Source organism: Uloborus diversus, chromosome 9 (assembly GCF_026930045.1).
Source record: "Uloborus diversus isolate 005 chromosome 9, Udiv.v.3.1, whole genome shotgun sequence".
Classification (NCBI taxonomy): Eukaryota; Metazoa; Arthropoda; class Arachnida; order Araneae; family Uloboridae; genus Uloborus; species Uloborus diversus.
Window position 1 is genome coordinate 113,644,123 of NC_072739.1, and position 22,549 is coordinate 113,666,671.

Here is a 22,549-nt window from a genome sequence, read left to right on the forward strand (position 1 = left end):
ACGTAACTGTGACCACAACTAGCGGCGCAATGGCGGACGAAAGTGAGTAGTATATAAATTCCTTCGTTTTGTTTATATGCAAATGAAATTTCTCATCAGTTTTATTTTCTCTATGTTGAATAATTAGTCCACAACTTCTTTTCACTTACATTCGACTGTCTTTTTTCTATATTTATGTTGGAAATAAATTTGAATTATATGAGCTACGTACTATTGTCAACAAGTTTTCTCTTTAACTATTTACATTTATCTTTAATTTAAGCGGACGACTTGGAATATTCTGAAACCAACGTAGGGTCAGCTCAAGCTCAAGGAGTAAGGAAAAATATTTCTTTGAAGTTAAAAGGAAAGGGTAGAGGGAGAGGACGTAGAGGTGGTAGAGGCAGACGAGGATCAACAAAAAAGTCAATTTCTGGTGCAGCAGAGGAAGAAGATGATACTGAAGAAACAACCGAGCCACCTTCTGAACCTGCATCAGATAAACAATGTAATTATTTTCTTGTTATTTAATTTGAAGACTAATAATCTTGTTCTCATTTTTAGTTGGTATTATTCAAACTTGAAAACTCCAAACGTACTCTGAAGTTGTTTGAAAGAATTGCGTTAGATTTTTTTTAACACCTGAATTGAGTTTGTTCATGTGTGTAACTGCTAACAGCTATCGTTAGGATAAAATGTCACTTATTTTTAGATAGAGGCACCCTTTGCCATAATGAAGAATGGAGTATGTTGGATTTTTTCATACACATTTAGCTATGTAAAAGTTGTGCTATTTGTAGATAAGATACTGTCATTTGAGTGATGCTCTTTCTTCAGTTTTTCAAAATCACAGGGCAGTTGATTTTGAATAATGTGTAATAATTTGTTTGCTGGAAAGCAAGAAAGTGGTACATCATTAACAAAACACACAACTTGTCAAAGTGGTACATCATATGAGGAGTCATTGAATTTATGTCACCTTAGTCCTTATTCATTTGGATTTTTACTTGATGTCTTTGCCAGCTTTAGACTGAATGAACCAACAGGCCCCATGTTTATTTCTTTTTCCCCTTAACACAAATAAGAGAAATAAATGTATGAAAATTAAAAGTTCAAATACAGTCAACCCTCGATAACTCAAACTTTGATAACTCGAAATTTTTGATATCTCGAATTTTTTTATCTCCCTTCATACTTCCTATATTGTCAATGTTAAAATTACCTTGTTTAGTCGAAATTTCGAGTTTTAAGCCCTTGATAACTCGAAACGATTTGCTATTTCACTAGGATTCCATTTCCTTTTTTTTGTTCCAAAATGTGTGCAAACCTGTTTCTATTCTATGGCGTTCCGAATTTTCAACATTCCTCTCCTTTCTTCATTTCACCCTCTTCCGCTCCTCCTCCCTTCTTCTGACTTTTCAAAGTCACACACCTGCAGGAGAGGAGCTGTGAAATGCTGGCGGGAGGGGAGTAGGGGGGATAGCTGCTTCTTGTTACAGTTTTGCTGGACCCTCATTCTGTTCTATCTTCACATCGCGTACAGTGGTAGAAAGGAAGCATTTCAGATAACTTTCAAAACAGTCCATTTACGCATAGTTAGTTATGGCAACCAAACGAAAATTAAATACGCTTTCCATTCAGGAGAAGAAACGACTTATTGAAGAAGTGGAAAAAGGGTCCAAAAAGAAAAACGAAATCACAAAAGAGTTTGGAATTCCAAGTAGTACCTTATCGACCATATTGAAAAACAAAGAGGGTATTCTGGAAAAGTGTGATGACGGCTTTGAGAAACGAAAGAGAATTCGAGTTAGCGAGTTTCATGATATGGAAATATGTCTAATGATTTGGATAACACAATGCAGAGTACAAAACATCCCTCTGAATGGAAATTTGATAAAGAGAAAGCAACAACATTACATTTCTTAAGTTATGTGGCGAAAGTGCAAGCGTTGATGAGGAAGTCTGTGTGGAATTTAAAGAAAAATTACATTTAATCCTGCAAAATTATGATGAAAAAAATGTGTTTAATGCTGATGAAACCGGACCGGATTTTTTTTTAATGCACTCCGGATAAAACCATGGCTATAAAAGGAGAAGCCTGCAAAGGAGGCAAGAGAAGTAAAGAAAGATTGACTTTGCTGCTTTGTGCCTACATGAATGGGACTGAAAAACTACCTCCTCTAATGATTGGAAAATCAGCTAAAGCAAGGTGTTTTTCAGGCGTGAAATCCTTTCCTTTTGCTTACGATTCTAACCGTAAAGCTTAAACGACTTCCAAAATTTTTGAAAATTGGCTAAGAGAATTAGAAAGGAAAATGAAAAGAGAAAAACGTAAAATCGTACTGTTCATTAAAAAACTGCAAAGCCCACAACATAATCCAGAAATTGGATTAGGCAAAGGTTGAGTTTCTTCCCCCGAACACTACATCGAAATTACAACCCCTTGATCAAGGGATCATTCACAGCTTTAAGATCAAATATTGCCATCAAGTTGAGAAAAAACTTTTGACTGGAATTGAAGAAGGAGTCAAGCCTTCTGGAGTTACCATATTAGAAGCCATGCGAATGACTGACAAAGCTTGGAATAGTGTATAACTTCCTCAACCATCAGAAATTGCTTTAAGAAAGCTGGATTCGTAAAGAATGAAGAGGATGTCTCCTTATGCGACATAAATGATGAAACTGAAATGAGTGTGTCAAGGACAAATTGGGGACGACTTTCCGAACGTTTGGATTTAAAAGTGCAATTCCAAGACTTCCTAAACGTTGATGAAGAAGTTGCAGTATGTGGTTGGTGGGAAGACCACGAAATTCTTTCTCAAATAACCGCTGGCGATCCAATTTCCGAAGAGGATGAAGAAGAAGAGATCTGCAATCCTCAAAAATACCCTACAAACAAAGAAGCCCTATCCGCTACTGATGTGCTACGAAGATTCATCGAATCCCGTCCACATATGACAGAAGAGACATTCAGAGAGCTTTCTCATTTAGAAATTGTAGTGGAACGAGAAAAAGACTTGAATTTGAAGCAAACCAGCATCGATTCTTTTTTTAAATGATTCAATGTATCAATAAGTGTTTTGTGAATAATATATGCATTTATTTTCAAAGAACCATGCTTTTTTTGCATTTTATCCCCCACCCCCCAGCTACCGAATGATTTTTGATAACTCGAATTTTTTTGATGCTCCCTTCAAATTCCAGATATCAAGGTTCGACTGTATTACATTAAACTAATGATGAATTGGGATTGTCGTGCTACTTAGTCTTATTTATATCAAAAGGGGAGCTCTTGATGCTTTTAGCATTGTTTTATCGTTAGCGACATATACAGTGAAACCCTTCCTAACAGACACCTCTCTTATATGGACAATTTTTAATTCCCCGATTCCAAGGCAAATAACATTATTAAACCCCTGTCCTGCTGACACACCTCTTTTGCGGACAAAAAAAAATTGTCCCATTAGTGCCCGCATTAGAGGAATTCTACTGTATTTCCAAAACTGCTTATATGCAAAATTCTTTTGTTGATATATAACTTACATTTTTGTCAATTTTCAGAGAAAAGAGCTAGATAATGGGTTCTGTTGTCTGGGGTCTGGCTAAAGGAAATTTGGGTCCATTCACGGACCTTTCACAAAATCCCGATCCACCAAAACAGACCCTTCACAAAATTCTGATAAACAAAAACGGATCTTTCACAAATTGTTTATTGAAAGGGCAAATCAAAGTAACGCAGTATATTTCCATGTATAAAAACTATAATGTGTAGAACCTTTTTTAAAGTTGAATTAGAGAGATCAACTTACACAAAATCTGCTAATTTTGCAAAAAAAAAAAAAAAAATCGGCACTTTTGTGATGCTCCTGCAAGCAATAAATAACTACTACATAACAGTTATGTAGTTATTAAATAACTACTATGGCCAAAAAATATATCATTCTTGTTGTTGATTTCGCTGAAAGAAATTAACAGCTGAAAGTCAGTTTGGTTTATAATTTTGCTTGTTCATTTTATGCAGCGGTGTTGTTGTAAACTTCTTGTTATTGTAAACTTTTCTGGGAAAAGTGTCAACCTTCTTCTCTGAATAGGCATAGTCGTCCTTGTAAGCACTTCTCTCCTTGCTCATGATTTAATAAAGAACTAGCTGCGTCGCCTGGCTGTGCACGGTTCACCTCGAAAATAAAAGTTATGTCAAGTGATGCGTGTTCAATACTCAGGCTTGAAGTAAAATAAAAAAAAAATCAGTAAAATTTTGCGGCAGATTGCGAAAAAATAACCAAAAAGTAAGTATTTTAAATCCATCGATTACAAGAGAGAAAGCCTTTAAAAAGAAACCTAGAATTTTATTTGCTCATATTCGGGACAAAAAATGGTAACGGATCTTTTGTCTCAATGATTTTCTTCAAAACTATGAATTTTAATAAAAGCATTGTTGCAGAAAGTTGAGATGAAGCACTGAATAATAATTTGAATGGAGGAAAGCCTTCGAAAAATAAGAATTTTATGTCGAAATCTAAGTGTCATAAATAATAGTTTTTAATTATTATCGGAGGAGTATGTTGAATAGCCAAATATAAAAATGGGAAGATTACGAATCCATCAATACCTGGTTCGATGGTCAGTTCACTGTTGTTCGAGAGAAGAAGCTTGGACATAGGTACATATGCTCAGTTTTAATAAACTCTTTTATTTACCCTTTTTTTTTTCTTTAGATGTCTGCATTTTGAAAAACGTAATCTTTTTACATCCGATATGAGTATTATATTTTATTCTTTTTTCAAGCTAACTTCGCTTTTTTAGGATACAAATAAATGAAAAGTCTCTTTATTTTTGTAACAACGCTTATTTCAAGTTTTTAAAGCAGAGTTCAATTTTCTTGTATGAGTCACAAATTAAAATGCTGAATCAATGGTTTATTTTTTATTTTATTTTGCTTCAACTGTGTCCAGTTAGTAATGATATGTTTAACATAGGACTCTAAAATGCATTTCTAAAGTAATTTTATCAAAAATATTTATTTTACAAGCTGTTTTTATACTTTTGATGACTTCTTTTTTGTGAATTGCAATCTCTTTGCATCCTCTATGGGAATTTGATTTTTTGATGTTTAGTAAGCTTTGTTAAGAAGTAAACAAATAAAATACTTTTTTTTTTGTAAAAATCAGAGTTTATAAGTTTTATACGAAATTCTGTGCTCCTCAACTGTGTCTTGGGTGAAAAAGTTAAGTGCTGAGCCCCTGCCTGAATTTCTTTGTTACAATTATTTTAAACACTATACATACGGCATTTCTAGAAAATTTAACATAATGAAGAATGGTAAATAAATATTGATACTTGATTGGTGCCCATCTCCCAGAGAGCGATGCCGCCTCCAGAATACTCGAAAAACACTCAAGACTGATATTCCCAACAGAAAAAAAGGGAAAACACTCAACTTTTTAAGTGTCAATGATGTGCAGTTTGCTCCATCTAAAAGTTCTAAAAGTTCGTTTTTACAAAAAAAAACATTCAGAATTATTAGATTTTTCACAAAACACGGTCCTTGTGAAAAATCCTGGACAGACCCCTGGTTGTACAAGTTTATAATGATTAGGTACAAATGTGATATACCCCCCCCCCCCCCCCCCGCTTTGCTCTTTTTTAGCAGAATATGAGAAAAGCTTTTGTTCGATGAAATGCATGTTGGAAAATAACTTTTATTTCTATTGGTACATATTTCATTGGTGAGCTGTTTAAGCATTTTAAATACTTTCTATTCATTGTTCTTTGTGTACAAAAACTTTCTAGTATTTTTGAAGCGTATATTCGTGATGTTTTTTGTTGTGGTTTTATGTTATTTTTATATATATTGTGTTCTGAAGTGCTTTGATCATGTTTTTTTTTATCTGATTTTTTCCTGTTGTGGCTAAAAAAGCATCGCTAAGAACGATGAAAGATAAATGTCGTCATACATTGTTTTCTTGGCGAAGCTTTCTTGGCACCAACAGGAAAAAGTCGCCAAGGGTGGGGTATATCACATCAGTTCCAATGATTATCATCAATTAATAAAGTAGGTACAGCAGAACCTCGATTATCCGAAGTAATTGGGACCGAATCTACTTTGGATAATGGAAATTTTTGGACAATCAAGGATTCATTCATAATCACCTAGTTTAAAATGTAGTATTGTCATTGAACTGTTACTATGACTATTTTAACTGTTAAATAAATTTAGGATTATAAATAAAAATTAATTTATTTTTAAAACAAAAACTTACAGTTGTTTAATTGGAAACTTCAAATAGCATAAATTGACCATCCTCTGCTGTGCAGCTGTATTCCGAAGTTTTCTTAAAAACACAAGTTCAGGGGAATTGTTCCTGTTGTTTCAACCAAACAAGGCCTTAAAAGCATCATTGTTTGTTATTGTTCAATGATCTTATTTATTCTGAAATCATTCTCATCTTCATCTTTTGGAGAATTTCGGACTTCTGCTACTAGTTTCTCTCATTAAGCTACTGGAAGCCTGCATCTTCCACGTCACAATTCAACCTATTTGTGATTTCTCTATTCCCACAATTTTCACAACCTTTCAATGTGCTTGAAAACTCAGTAACACTTATCTTTCACATCGTTTGTAGCATTTTCATCTGCATCAGTTGAAAAATTAGGCAAAAGTTGAATGCTTCATTACTCGATAAAACAGACATTAACATGTATTCTTACAATCTTAATACCCATGTACAAGGTTTCCTTAGTTCAATAACTGCTTTGTGAAGAATGATTTTCAAGTGTTTTTTTCTTGCACTGTTATATACCAAGGAAGAATGAAATTAGAGCGTGAACAAACTTGAATATAGCATATCTCAGTGTAGGAATAGTTCATACATTTATCATTTTATATATCTGCATAGAAATTTTTAAATCAAACCTTCTACAGATATCTTTTTATACTAGAGCAGCAATATGTGCATGTGCAAAAATGGAATTAATTTGCGTTTTAGAAAAATAAAATAGTACTTAAAAACTTTTTTTTTAAATTCTTTTATTTTTTCAAAAAATTCCTATAGCTTCCTGTAATATTTTCGGCAAATGTTGCTTCTAGACCTGACTTTTATATCTCTCAATTGTCCCCATTTACGAACATTTTTTCCACCATTTAGTGCATTTGTCAATATGCGTTGGTACCTTATGATTGATGCACTATAATATCCATAAAAGCAACAATCAAGACCATTTCATATTGGATATTAAATTATTATTATACCAAAATTAAACAAGTTTTTAAATATAAATCAAAATTCAATGTTTCTTGTAGCATAGTGTCGACAAGGCCTTTTTTGTTTCATGTGCTGTCCTAGTTCCTGCATATCTCGTATCAGCAATTTTCTTCAACACTGAAGTCTACAGGTTGATGGGAACATAAGTTCTTTATTTCATAACTAAACTAAATTGTCTTTGTAACCAAGTTAAATCGTAATTCTTTGTAAAAGCATGTAAAATCTTCTCTTTTTCCTTTCCGCTGTTATAATTCTTTTATGTACTTGCATTTTTCAAATGTATCCTAATTTTTTTTTCATCTGAATTCAACTTATCACATTACTTGATATTTCTCTCTGCTAAATTGCATTTTAAAAATGTTATTGCAATTACTTCTAGTTGGTGAATCAAACCTGGATGAAGTTATTTCAAAGTTAGAAGCTCCAGCTTTTAGTCCTATGGACAGGAATTTTTCTGAGCCATTGCATCAAAATAAAAAATTACGTTGGGATCACAAGGTAAGAAATTTTAAACCAATTTTAACTTGTAAATGTCATTCTTTATAAGGGAAAGAGGGGCACATATGAACATAGCATGTTTTACAATAAAAAATTTTGAAACATTCTCAAATGAAAATGGTACCAGTCCTAACTGTGCAAAACTTTTAGAAGAATGAGCCACTTTGTTTCTATGATGACAACTTTGTTTTATGTGATTTCATCACTGGTCTTCTTTATTACAGCAAACAAATTTAAACTAACAAATAAGCTAAACTTAATAATTACAAACCATTTTATGAACATTCAGATAAATTTATGACAATGTTTATTTTTTTATTGAATTAAGAATTCTTTATTTTTTCAAATTAGTCCTATGATAGATGATATTTACTCTTATTGCTAACATATCTAAAATATATTTTGTTGGAGCAAAATGAGCATTTTTGAATAGATTGCCTTTTTACATTTAAACAATTAAGTTCTTGACCTGTTAAACTATTTTTTCATTAGTTCACAACATAAGAGAAAATACTAAGCAATTTTCTTTACCTCTTGAGCATGTTTGTAGCATTTTTTCAAAAAGAAAAGCAAAGACTATAAACTTTTTTAACTCAAAATTATATAATGTTTAAATTTGTTTCTTTAAAGACTTATTTTTAATAGTAAATGCATATAAACTAAAATAATAAATTTTAAATGTATAGAATAAATTCAATCTATTCAAATTTGTTTAATGTGTCACCTGAGTGTAGGTACAGTAAAATCACGTTACAATGAATTACAACGCATTCCAAATGTTTTTCATTGTAATGGGAGTCAAGCAATGACAATTAAAACAGGAAACTTATTTTGTTAAAATTTATAATTCATTGCATTGGTGTCTGCTGTAACTACATTTTATTGTACTTCATTAATTACCCAAAGATTATTTTATTCAGTAAACTATAAAAGTTTCAACTACTGAATTACATTTGTTTGTAAACATATTTAACTCGCCTTTGTTTTAAAGCTTCTGCTTTTTGTGACCATTGCATAGATGCCAAATGTTCTCATTTAATCATAGTTGTTCTAATTTTCAAGTCATAATACAATTTTGGTTGAAATGTTTATTCTCGATCTCAAATAAAATGTATCTGAATTGAAAACATACTTTTTTGTAAAAACCGAAAGAAGTCCTGTTAAACAAAAAATTGCAAGTCACTCATTGAAAATTATTTCCATTTATTTTAAAACATGGTCCGTCCTTATTTAGAATACAGTATGACTCTGGTTAAAAGATGTTAGGACTTTGACTATCTTATTGATGTTTATGTTAAAAGAGTAGGAACCAATGTCACTAAGAGTCATTGGCAATGAAAACCGATTTCTCTCGCCACTATTTCAACAAATAGAATAATGTTGGAGCTTTAACCCATCAGTAGTCAACTTAAAGCCAGACTGTAATGCAGACCCGGCTCCTGAGGTAGGCAACCCGCCAGCAGGTTTTAGGGGTGGCAAATTTTATGATGGCAAAAAGTAAGGAGGCAAAAAAAAAATGAGAAACTCAAATTTGTTCCTTAGTTTTTCTTTATCACTCAAATTGCATGAGAGTATGCTCGATGATTTAAGAAGAAAAAAATTTTAACCAGGGGCAGCACTTGTCAATATCGCCTGAGGCAGCAAACCTCTAAAGCCGGACCTGCTATGATTATGTTTCAACACTCAAAGACAAACAAATACATAAAATTATATAAATCTGAGTATATAAAAAGTATATGAAATTTATACATGAATGTTGTGAGTTAGTTTTTAATAAATGCCTTGTTTTTATAATTACAGGTTAATCTTATTGGAGAGAAAGTCATCGATCCCTTGATTCATTGCTGTGAAAAATGCTCTTTACCAATTTTAAATTATGGAAGAATGGTAATGGTATCAATGCTCAATTTAAGAACTTTTGTTTACTAAAATTAAATTTCATTCTGATTTCTTTGAATTTAATTATTACTTTGCTTTAGTCAATTAGTCCTTTTAAATGTATGTGTATAATGCTTCTTTAGAGAATTTTTCATTTCCAGAAGTATGTTATCCTTTGTTATTGATGAAAGCATAACTTAACAAAAAAAAAAAAACCAGACCCCCCCCCCCCCCCCCCCCGTTTGTAATTTGTTTTCCGAATTTAGATGTGGAGTACGTTGGACTGCGGGACACGTTGGACCGGTCTCAATTATTTTAATACTATTAATATTTTTATTTTATTTTATGACCAACAAATAGCACCTATGGTCCTACAAATTCTATAGAGTCATTCCATTTCAAATCAGGCAGGCAGGTATGAAAAGTGTCATATGACCATCACCGATTTTTTTGAAAAAAATACAGTAGTTACAACTAAGGGACATATGAAATATTCCAAAAGGATTTTGCAAGAAAAAATTTTTTTCTTCAGTTAAAGCCTATTAAAATTCTGCACAAAATCCGCCATTTTGGAAAAAACCGGCAAAACACTCCATTTCAAATGGACATTATTTCAAAAGTATTTAACCTATTTGAATAATTCTTTTTTCTAAAAATAAATAAGGACCTATATATCCTCTAGACATCGTTTTTGAAAGTTTAGTTAGGTTTTTTGATAAAGAAAAAAAATCATTTTTGTCGCGAAAAAACTGCATTTTTACCGATTTTATGATTTTTTTTCTCCATGAAAAAAAAGTTTTTTTTACTAAACAGAGATGGCAGTCTAAAGCCCTTATATGATAGTTTCATAACATATTTTATTATAATCCTTGGATGCATACAGCCTCGGGAATAAAATTTTGAAATTTTGAAAATTTTCAAAAATTAGCGATTTTTGAAGTGATTTTACTCAAAAAACCCATTTTTTAAAAATCTAAAAATTGACTCATTTGAACTCCATATAATGCTTAACAAGTGGGTAGACACCGCATCCCGTATTTTTTCCCATAAAATGTTTTATGATTTTTTGAAAGTGACCTTATCGCCCATGGCATGCATGTAAAATAAAAATTTCTAATAATTTCAGTAACTGAAATTCTGGTTATATTAATGCCTAATAACTACAATAAAGGTGCCCTTTATCAGAAACAACTAAAATCTTACTAACTTTTAATAATATATCAGTAACAAACCGCTGTTGATGACCTAGTCAATTCGTCTTTTTGTAAGACTCTGTGTGTAGTCTTTAGATAGAAGAGCCTTTGGTGATTATATTAATGACTAATAGCTACGATAATGATGTACTTTATCAGAAACAGTAAAAATCTATATTTTTTTTTATAAATATTAGTTTATTTTGTCTCCAAAGCTATGCATTCACCGTTACTTTCATATGCAGCAACGAATCATATTTTTTCTCTTTCAATTCTCTTTCTCTTCAACTCAATTACGCGACAGGGGAAACCATCAAAGGGAAGAACAATACAATGCATTTAAAACGATTAATTTTAATTTCGTGCTTTGGTTGACATTGGCGAATGTTGTCACATAATTTTTGGATCCTACCTAGTATGATTACTTTTATACGTAAGAATATGTATACTAAATTCATACCGCAAAACTCACTTGTAGTTTAAGAATTTAAAAAGCCCACTGTTTTATGAGAGAAATAATTAATTGAACATGGTTGTAAGTTGAGGTAACCAAACAGATCTCACCAAAGGTAGCTATTATAGCCAGGGATCCAATTTCTAACAAAAGAAGGTCAGGATCCCTATAGTCTTCAGAACTTATTTTAATGCTTAAGTGGCCTGAATTCGGTCAAAAATACAAAAATTTGAGTGAAACAAATAAGGAAGTATGGGATCTCAGCTCCCATAACAATTAGACGCTGATCAGCAGAAAAATATATTCACTTAACAAAGTACAAAAAGACGAATTGACTGGGTCATCAGAAGCGGTTTGTTACTGATATATTATTAAAAGTTAGTAAGATTTTAGTTGTTCCTGATAAAGGGCACCTTTATTGTAGTTATTAGGCATTAATATAACCAGAATTTCAGTTATTGAAATTATTAGAAATTTGTATTTTACATGCATGCCATGGGCGATAAGGTCACTTTCAAAAAATCATAAAACATTTTATGGGAAAAAATACAGGATGCAGTGTCTACCCACTTGTTAAGCATTATATAAGGTTCAAATGAGCCAATTTTTAGATTTTTAAAAAATGGGTTTTTTGAGTAAAATCACTTCAAAAATCGCTAATTTTTGAAAATTTTCAAAATTTCAAATTTTATTTCCGAGGCTGTATGCATCCAAGGATTATAAAAAAATATGTTATGAAACTATCATATAAGGGCTTTAGACTGCCATCTCCGTTTAGTAAAAAAAACTTTTTTTTCATGGAGAAAAAAAATCATAAAATCGGTAAAAAAGCAGTTTTTTCGCGACAAAAATGATTTTTTTTCTTTATCAAAAAACCTAACTAAACTTTCAAAAACAATGTCTAGAGGATATATGGGTCCTTATTTATTTTTAGAAAAAAGAATTATTCAAATAGGTTAAATACTTTTGAAATAATGTCCATTTGAAATGGAGTGTTTTGCCGGTTTTTTCCAAAATGGCGGATTTTGTGCAGAATTTTAATAGGCTGTAACTGAAGAAAAAAAAATTTTCTTGCAAAATCCTTTTGGGATATTTCATATGTCCCTTAGTTGTAACTACTGTATTTTTTTCAAAAAAATCGGTGATGGTCATGTGACAGACCCTGCCTGATCTGAAATGGAATGGCTCTATAATAAAATCACATGGTAGTTATACTGAACACATTTTATTCTAGAAAGTGTTATTTCATTAGTCCTGAGTAATTTTCAGAAAACTTTCTTTTTTTTTATGGTTTTCATCAAGATTGCGGGGAAAAAATAGAGTTCTTTCATCATGCTTTAAATCAATGATTTTTTTTAAAATATCAACTGATTTAAATCTCTCATCCCTGGTATTACACTCAGAAAAGGTCTTTCTTTATTTTGTCCATGAACAAAACAAAAATGCTTCTATTCTTCTGAATTCACTAGAAATGCAGTAACAATTCCTAGTACTTCATACTTGCAGAATATTTCAGTTTAAGATGGTTTGTAAACTGTAACAACTTGACATTTTCTTTCTTATTAATAGTAAATGGCCTTTAAAACGAGTAAGAGAGACTAGTCCAATTACAGAAAGCCTTTTAGTACAAAAAATATTTGTGCTTGGATGCACAAATGAGGGTTTGCATCAAAGAATGGAAGAATGATCTGGACGGGCGAAAGAGTTTTCTGGAAACAATCTGGTTACCTTTACTTTTTACTTCCTTTCTACAGCTAATCAAAGAGATTAGAAAGTCTATTCCTAATAAGATGGTATTGGAATGTTCACTCTCATCTTGAGGTAGCTAAGAAAGATCATCTTCGTGCGCCGTTTGATGTTTGTACCTCTTTGACGCTGAAAATTGGAATCTTGTTTAAATTTTGATACATGTGATAGTATATTCATGAACTACATAGAAACATTTGAAAATCATTTCAAAAAGAGTAAATGCTAATGAGCTTGTAAGTTGGATGGATAGCTATTTTTAATGACCTTGGTTATATCGCGCTTTCGGATATACCGCACTTGTTCTTTGTCCCCCGACAAGCGCGGTATAACGAGGGGTTGCTGTATTTAAACAAAAATCCTGCTTTATCCAATACAAATTTTGTTTTTCCCTTAGATTCCTTGTAAACATATTTTTTGTTATGACTGTGCTAAAAAATCTGACAAGCTATGTTCAAAGTAAGTTGCTTTATTTTTCTTATAATAAACAAGAATTCCACAAAATAATTTTTTATTTCATTCTCTTTGTTTCATGCTAAATTAAAAGTCCTTCTGAGACAATTGAATCAATGAGTATGAAAACCAGTTGCTCCTGGGTTTTACCAAAGGAAATGACTGGTTTTTGGACTTGTTAATTCAATTAGTTTCACAGAAAATGTATAATATGGGTGTAATGGATGTTTGTATTCAGCAGTTTTTCTGATCAAAAGCTGCACCTCAAATGTTAAGCAGCCAAAGATCAAAATTTCTTATCTATTTGAATTAAAAATAAATTAAAAGTTAATCACAAAAGTCACACATCAGCTTATGTAGCACATAAGGGGTTTTGGTGTCCATTGCTTTCCTAATTAAAGTTTAATGTCGCCAATTTAGCCTTCAATTGCAATCCTTCAGGGGAAAAGAACAGATTAACAGAGTCGGTTTCCAATTTCATTCTGTTGTGGCAAATAAACAGGAAAGTGGTGAAATTATAAATTCTGAAACAATCAAGAAAACAAGACCCATATACCTCAATATGGGTGGTTATCATTACCGATATAATAGATAACCTTCAATTTTTTTTACCCTAAGATTACGGAGAGGTTACTGGAAGCAAAATTTTTTTTTCTACCTTTTTCCCAGTGTTTCAATAGCCTTTTTAATGGAATTCTCTTTGTATTTTTTTTTCCTTTGCAATTGCTGTAATATGAACCTTGTCCCCCCCCCTCTATTTTTAATTACAACTGAAAGTGTTTTTAATACTGCAATTTTTTGAAAGTGGTTTTTAAGAGAGTGTAAATAGAAAAAACTGTTATCAGTTGTAATGTAAATCTGAGAACTTTGGCAAAACTTGATCAGGGAAAAATAGAATTTTATTTTAGTTTCTGTAGCCACCCTAAATAAGGATAAAAATGGTATGCTTACAAAACATCAGCTCTACTAAATTAGGCATTATAATTACTGTTCCCTTTTGTATGTATTTTTGTTCAATGGGAAGTATTTTCCTTGAGTTTCTATGCTAGCAAATTCTTTTTTTCATTCCAAACCGCAGGTTTTTAAAAAGTTAATCTGTGTCCTTTGATGCCAATTTTTCAGAAGGTATATTGTTATTTTCAACTTCTTCACCAGCCTTACTGATCTCTATATTTTTAGGTGTGATGATAAAGTTCAGAGAATTGAACAAAGTGCTTTGGGTACTGTTTTTATGTGCACGTTTGGTGGTTCTCGACATGTGCCAGGAGCATGCGGTAGAACCTATTTAAGTCAGAGAGATTTGCAGGTATAAATTAAAATAACCTTTTGTGTTTCCTTTTATCATTATCAAAAAACCCCTAAGCAACCCATTTTTTTTTATGTATTTTATAAAATTTGAACTTTTTACAGGCTCATGTTAATCACAGACATTTAAAACCCTCAACTGCACCTACTTCATCTGCAACTGTTTCAACTGCACATTCTGTTCCTACTTCAACTACAGTATCAGTAGGACCTAGTCATACATCTGTAGCAAGAGATCCTCGCGATCCACGAGGACATTTGCAAGTTGATGTTTCTCATCAGAATATAATAGTTGGACATATTCCACATTCTCAAGATCATAGAGAAGTTGTTGACCACACAAGAAATACCAATATGCCAATGGGGAGTCCTGCTGGCCAGCCTCGGCAATATCCCCATTCTCCTGCAAGCTATCCCAGTGTGATTCCTGTGAGCAGTGCAAGACCAAACCTCATAACTGTTCCCATACAAGATGACGGCGCTGCCCATTCTACTGCACCAGCACCTCATATACATCCTCAAGGTCATGTATCACAGTATGCAACAAATGCAACACCTCCTCATGCTATGCCTGCTATACAGCATCCACCATCTAATTATACTCATGCTTACCAACATCCACACCCAAATCCTGCTCCTGCATATTCACAAGCACCACCAATGACAACTCAAACATATTCTCAACCTCCTCCACCAGTTCACCATCAGCCACCCCTTCATGCACCTGGTGGTCCAATCTATTCAGCGCCCCCTCCTGTTGTACATCATCAACCACCCCCAACCTACACTCCACCTAGAGGGCCACAACATGCTCCACGTCCGATGCCGCTACCACAGAGGTTTCCTCCTACTTCTGGAAACTATGAAGAAAATCCATCTTACATGCAACAGTGGGGACCAGGAGGAGTCCCTCCTCCCCCAGCAAGAACAGCACTTCCACCACGACCAATTACAGCCCCACCACCTTCAGCAAATCCAGGACTTTTACAACCTAGAGGACCTACAGAACCTGGATATAGAACACCTTACTATCAATGATAGTAAAATGTATATGAATGTCAGTTATTTCAAAGTGATATGCTCTTAAGCATAGGTGTGAAAATAGATCAGAAGCTTGATATAGTTAATCTCTTTTCAAGGATTGAAAGATATTATCAGAACATACAGTGAATGTATTCCACTTTGACTTGTATGCATTATGAATTGTTTTTTTTTTTTTTCCTGTGCTGCATACCATATAAAAAAGTGTCTAAAATTCAAGATGTTACACACATATTTCTATTCAAGTAAGTTCTCAAAGGATACTGCTTGATTTAATGCACTAAATCTTAAAAGAACACATTTTATTTAAGATTTAACTTTCTGCTTAAATAGTTTTGTTTTTAACAAATTCTCCGCCCCTTTTTTGTCTCTCAATGTACAATACTGTTAGCAATATCTTTTCCCTCCTGAAGATAATTTATATAAAAAATTTTAAATCATTCTGGTAGTTATAATATAATCTCTTGTATGGTTTTCCTTCGTTGCATAATGTTCACTAACTTTCGTACATCGATATTATGGATACTATATCTTCACATATTTTTATGTCGTCACAATTTCAAAAGAAAAAAATCATTGCATGAATTTTTCTTTTATACTTTTCTTGTTTTATTGTGTCGAAAGTTATTAACCTATTGCATGTGTTACAATTGCATTTCCAGTGTGAGATCCCAATTTTAGAATTCCAAAATTCGGAACTTTTTCCTTTTTTCCCCCTTTTAATCAAAAAAATAAATAAATTTCTTGTCCAAAAAACAAAAAGGTTCACCTTTGTTTTTGTTTTTTTTTTTTCAGTTTTAAAAGTTTAAATTTGTTATTTTTCCGCAATTACTTGTTGAGAACACAGCACTTTCAGTTCAGCTTTTTTCTTTTTTTAAAGATTTTTCAGTGCTATTTGTTATGCGTAAATAAGTGTTTTGCTGCAATTGTGGAGCAATCTTTTAACATCCACTTTTGGTTAGTGATAATCTTTTTCTTCTAATAATTACAAAGCCTATTGAATAAAAGTACAAAATTATTTTAGTAAAAATATGATTTATTTATTGCATTGATTGGCACATTGCATAATAATAAAAAGCAACATCTACAGACTACACACGGCTGCAAATTATCTCAGACTTTTCTTTAATTAATTTTTCAATTGGCGAAGTGTCCTTTCATTTAGATTGATCAAGAAATAAAAGAAATTTAGTGCGACATTAGCAAAACCAGGAAAAACGAGAAATACCGCACGATAGGAGGATTTGCAGTTTTTTAGTCAGAACCCAAAGTTTGGAAAATTCCAAAATCCAAGAAGATTGCAGTCGTGGGAATTACGAATTTGGGGTCTCATACTTGTAATTGATGAAATTTTTCATCAGTTTTCTAAACTTTTTAATGGTACAAAGTGGAAACCTTTTTCACCTTAAAAGTATGCAAATAAAATTTATAATACATGTGGAAAAAAATGTTTGCTTAGAAATTGTATATGATGTAAATATAAATTTGTTATAAAATAAAAAAATTGTTTCATGTTCGCAAGTCAAGAAAGAATCAAGTTTTATTTCAACAATTGATTTATTGCTAACAAGTCAACAATTGTACATTTTGTAAAAATCTCAAAATACTTAAAAATAGAAAACTAATTGAGTTCATGTTACACTATTTAAAACAACCGGGAAAGAAAGTTCTAAAAAATATAATTCATTACAACAAAAGATAACACATGAAAAATTAAGCATTGTAAAACAAAGCAAACACATATCAAAATCAAAGTTGAATAAGTAAAAAATCTTTTAAATGCGTCATGACTCTATAACAAAGAAACACACACAAAAAGAAATGATGGAAAATTAAAGTTAATCTTTTCAAGATTGTGTATCCAAATGCTTTTTATGTGAAAGATGAAGAAAACACATAATTCATTTAGGCTAAGAAAAACTCTCTTCAGTTTTTAGCTGTATTAAGTTCATAATATTTAATAAGTGGAAAGTGAGCAGAATTTTTTATGTATTAGCACCTTAATTAGCCAGCTTAAAGACAAGATGAAAGCAAGCATTCATGTTAAATTCTTATCAACTTCCCTTAAATTAAGACATATTAAACAAAAATGTAGGTTAATCTCTTTCAAGCCTGAAAATCTAATTTCTGAAACATTATAAACTACAAAAATCTTCAAGACATTTTTAAAACTTCAGCATGTAAGTTCGTCCATTAACATATGTTATGGATCTTTTTACTCAAATCACTCTTATCTGTAGTTGATGTTTGTTTGTCTTTAGCTTTGGCTTGCTAGCAATGATTTTACTCCTGATAATTATACACTGCCATAGCTTCTTGTTACAAGATAAAATTCTTTTGTCCCTATTTGAACAGTGATTTATGGAACTACAACGCACTGAATTCATAGAATAGTATACAGTATAACTTCAATGTAACAATTTCCTCTATTTAATGATACATAACACTGGTCCGTATTTGACTGCATTAAATGTCTATGCTCCTCGATTTAACGATATCCTCTATTTAACAAAAACTTTTTCCAGTCCCTTGACAATCATTAAATCGAGGTTATATTGTATTACTTTCAATTTCCAAAAGTAGTTTAAGTAAATTTCAATGGATAAAATACCATTCATAACATGAGGTATAAAAATCTGGTTCTGCAACTCTCCACCTTTTGCAATTTTGTTTTTTATTTCAACATTTCAATTAGTCTTATTTTTTGCTCCTCTTTTTCATGAAATAATTTTTAGATTTACTCTTGTTCTTAGGAAATTCATATGCTTAGCCCTAATGCATGAAACAAGGGAAACAGTATTTTGTTTCCCTGTGGTGAAAAAGAATTATGATATGTTCTACTGACCATTTTCATTGTTGAAAAATCAGAAGTACAAACGATTTCCTTTTTTCTAACATTTTGGCGGTTTTCAGCAGTATAACATATTTGCTTGTGGAAGGGTATCATCATCATTGTTATTACATTGTAATCAAATAAACCAAGCAGGGATTAACTTTTACCCTATGAAGAAAGTATAAATCAATATTAAAAAGCCAACCATAACGGTTAAGAGTCTATTGACTTAGAGTCCTTGTGTTATTCTCATTATGACATAAGTTTCTCATTATTATGGCATTTGGTGGAATTATTTAGGATTTTATTGGTTAAAAATGTTTTTAGGATGTACATCCTCATTAGAAGTAAATTAGTGCTTTTAGTTTTTTTCCTTCAAAATTTATTTTGAGGGATCCCAAAAACCATTTAAAAAATACTTTGCGGGAGAACCATTCTTACTTTTTGTTTCTCTCTCCAAATTGATTTTTTTTAATCTGTCCCTGTATGTATTTTAAATGAAATAAATAATAGGAAGAATCACAAAAAATAGATGCTCACTCAACGATGCAAATACTTTCCGTAAACAAGCAAATATTTTTTCCACATTACCCAAAATTAATAGGATATTTCATATAATTGATTTAATACAGAATGACATGGCCATTCCACGGAAAACTGTCATTTTGTCCTGCATGTAACGCCTCATACAGTTCATTAAAAATGAAACTTTAAATTATTAATGAACAAATTTTTTCTGCTTAATAAATTACAAATTTACATGTGATTTCTTAAGCAAAAATTTCGTCATTACCCTTTAAAATCATTACTTTTTAATGAAATATATGAACCGTTATGTGCGGGACAATGGGTTGACTTTTTCATGAAATGGCCCATATTAATTGCTGAGAAGTATTTTGTTCATTCTAAAAAAAAACATTGAATGGATATAATTCATACTAAAAAATGATGTATATTGGTAGACATCATAACAAAGTAGTAACTGAATGCTATGAAGTGTTTGATATCAATGTTAGACTGAAATACTTTTAGATACAATTACCTACTGGGGAGAAATATTGTTCGCAAAAAGATGTTTTTGAAAATAATAAGAACTTCAGAGGAACAAATACACAATAGAAATCCTTGAAATGAAATGGGGCTAAGGAAGTTATTAAAATATTTAGCTTTAAATATAAGAAATCAAATGAGATTAGACAAAACACTCAAACAATAAATGTTACAGAATAGATGTATGAGGATCAAGACCTATTAAATAAATATTATTTACATTTGTTTTGAAATCTGTTAACTTTAATTTTATGGGTGAGACAATGTACTCTCACCAACCATGGGCTTAGGATGTATGTCGTGAGAACTTCTTTCCCCTTTTTCTAGATTGATAGTTTTCTGTATTAATGTGTGCTCATTGTTTTTCTGGATTGGATGTGACAGCCATCATCTTGTTAATGAGAAGGTGTCACACAACATTAATTTCACGAATGCAAGGGGGAAAGCTTTCCCAGTTTTCCATTCGGAAAAGGTTGATCTATTGATCTTTATGATTTTTAACGCCTTGAAGGCGAAGATAAGTCCATAATATATTCAAATTTCTAAAATATCTTTGATAATACTCGTATAGGATTTTAAATGAACAGGAAATGGCAAAATTGAAAAATTCAGCCCATCTAATGCAATAAATATGCAGCATGTCCAGTTATAAACCAATGTCTGCTCAGTGATCATTTTTAACATTTTATATTTAATGTATACATCTTGAAAAGTTCTTTTCATTCCAGGCACTTGTTTAATAGTGAAGAATACTTATCTACAATTAAGTAATAAGACATTAATAAATATTTCTCCCTGTTTAAATTTTGATAAGGTTTTTTTTTCTTTAATTTTAGCACAAACTTCAGATTTAAAAAAATGAGTTTTTTTTTTTTTTTTATAATGAAAATGTTCTTTCAAGAAATAATAATTTTATTAATATGCCCTAGCCTTTTAACAGAACTTAGTATTTAACAAAGAAAAATAATGTAGAATACCAAGAACTTTTTTTTTAAACATTTTAAAACATAATATTATTATGCTGCTTTGAATGCAGAAACCAAACAGTATTAGTCGTTAAAAAGAATGGAGTTGTTGCAAATGGAACCAACAAATTGATCACAAAAATACACTATATATAATGATTTTTTTAAAAACATTAGTGTAGTACGAACACATGTAATAATTCAATTCAATGTTCAAAAATAAAGATTTTTTTCAATTTAAACTTTGATATCCATCAAAAAAAAAGTTTGTTTTTAATGTAAAAAATATCAAAATTAAATAGATGCTTTTATCACAACAAATGGAATGTTTGCACTTATGAGAAAATTAATCATGAAAAGGTAAAATTACAACAAATAAATTTCATAAATGTAAAAAAAAATACAAAATTTTGTCTTGCAACCAACACTTTTTAGAAAAGGAATTTTTTTAATCTTTAAAAAAATTACAAATTAAGACCAAATTAATAAAATTTCCTGAATTTTCATTTTGAAAAAATAAGATTGGCGTACAATAATAGATGCGCACAAAAGAAAATACAGTAACAAGTTCATTATCTTATCAGATTTGATTTTATCATTTTGACTATTTTCAGTATTGTCTTCAGTGCCATGAAGAAGCCTTTACAATTCCTTTCAGATGATAAATTCTTCAATTATCTTGCAATACTTCAAAATCAAATTCCTCTCTCTAGTTTTAGTACTCATAAATTTTTATTCTAACATTCTTTTTCGTGTTCTTATATAGAAACTTAGCCCACCAGGATATTGAGGGCTTTAATAGTTGCTTATAATTCATGACCAAAAAATATTCATTGCATAATTTAAACTTCAGGATCATTTAACTTTGAAGTTTTCTTCAGTTTAAAACCAGTTTGTATTTCTTGCAATAAAAGAGCATGTGCTTGACTAACTTGAGGCTTAGGTACAGGTTGAGGTGTTGTAGGAGGAGTAAAATAATCAGCAGAACCTGAGTGAGAAGTAGTGGCAGTTGAAACAAGTGATCCTTCAACATCATGAAAAGGCATAGATTGTAACTGAGAACCAGCATTCAATTCTCCTGCTATGGTCTCGGAAGAAGTCAGAGCTCTCTTCTTTTTCTTTTTTGAAGCCCTAAAATAAATAACAGTCATTGGTAAATAGGAGAAAACTATTTAACAGCAGTGTCGTATTTGTAAATAAAAACTTTTGTTGTTTTGTGAAGAAATTTGAACTGAAAAAGGTCAACATAGTATGGATATGTTTTCTCTATATATTAAAAAAAAAAAGTTTTGTCAAAGAAATTGCCGAGTTCATAGTTGTCCTAATTTTCCTGATAAAAAATATTTCGTCTTCATTTTTCCTTCTTTTTTGGCTTTTTGTTCTGATATATTTGTTTTATTTATTTCTAAACTAGAATAGTGCCAATTCTGCATCAAAATAACTATTTTCTCCAAGAAGCAATTAATTTTCCACACAACTTTCGATTCTGCCGATGTGCATTTATGCTGAGGGCTAATCTAAAATGTTCTGCTTTGCAATTGTTGTTTACTTTGTAAATTAACTTGCTGCATTTAACTGGTATTTATCTTTCCTCTTTTGTTTTTTCCCCACAGTGCTGACATCTAGTCCTAATGTGCAAGTTAAGGTTTTTGGGCCTAGAATTCTGAACTATTCATGCAAGTTCATGGTTGGGGCCAAACTTTTCATTTTCATGTTATTTCTTAAAACATGCACGTACTAGAATGAAATAAGAGATGACAAATTTTTATGAGTCTTATATTTTCATTATTTCTTATTGCATTCCCTGATGTACTTGTGTAAAATTTGCACCAGTCAGATTCATTTTAACCTTTTATAAAACTTTATTTAAAAGGAGTTTCCAGAAATTGCTA

At 31.4% G+C, this 22,549-nt stretch overlaps 2 protein-coding genes across 3 annotated transcripts in view; one reads left to right on the forward strand and one right to left on the reverse strand.

Annotated features, from left to right (window-relative positions):
• The first annotated feature begins 29 nt into the window (after positions 1-29).
• Positions 30-17,325, forward strand: LOC129230641 (E3 ubiquitin-protein ligase Hakai-like). Its single transcript, XM_054865057.1, has 7 exons — positions 30-42; positions 263-487; positions 7,621-7,739; positions 9,540-9,626; positions 13,408-13,469; positions 14,643-14,769; positions 14,874-17,325. Exons 1-7 carry the CDS (start codon positions 30-32, stop codon positions 15,804-15,806), a joined length of 1,566 nt encoding a protein of 521 aa, XP_054721032.1. The 3' UTR covers positions 15,807-17,325.
• A 28-nt stretch (positions 17,326-17,353) lies between these two features.
• Positions 17,354-22,549, reverse strand: part of LOC129230642 (slowpoke-binding protein-like) — a 53,365-nt gene continuing 48,169 nt past the window's right edge. For both annotated transcript variants that reach the window (XM_054865059.1, XM_054865058.1), the window contains exon 13: positions 17,354-21,788. In XM_054865059.1, coding sequence (XP_054721034.1) covers positions 21,500-21,788 — 289 coding nt within the window. In that variant the 3' untranslated portion in view covers positions 17,354-21,499. The remainder of the gene's footprint in view (positions 21,789-22,549) is intronic.

Bases quoted from the DNA above. Each gene is read 5' to 3' on its own strand.
- LOC129230641 (XM_054865057.1), top strand. The intron at 9,627-13,407 runs GTAATGGTATCA...TTTTTCCCTTAG, and splicing joins TTTTAAATTATGGAAGAATG to ATTCCTTGTAAACATATTTT. The intron at 13,470-14,642 runs GTAAGTTGCTTT...CTATATTTTTAG, and splicing joins TCTGACAAGCTATGTTCAAA to GTGTGATGATAAAGTTCAGA.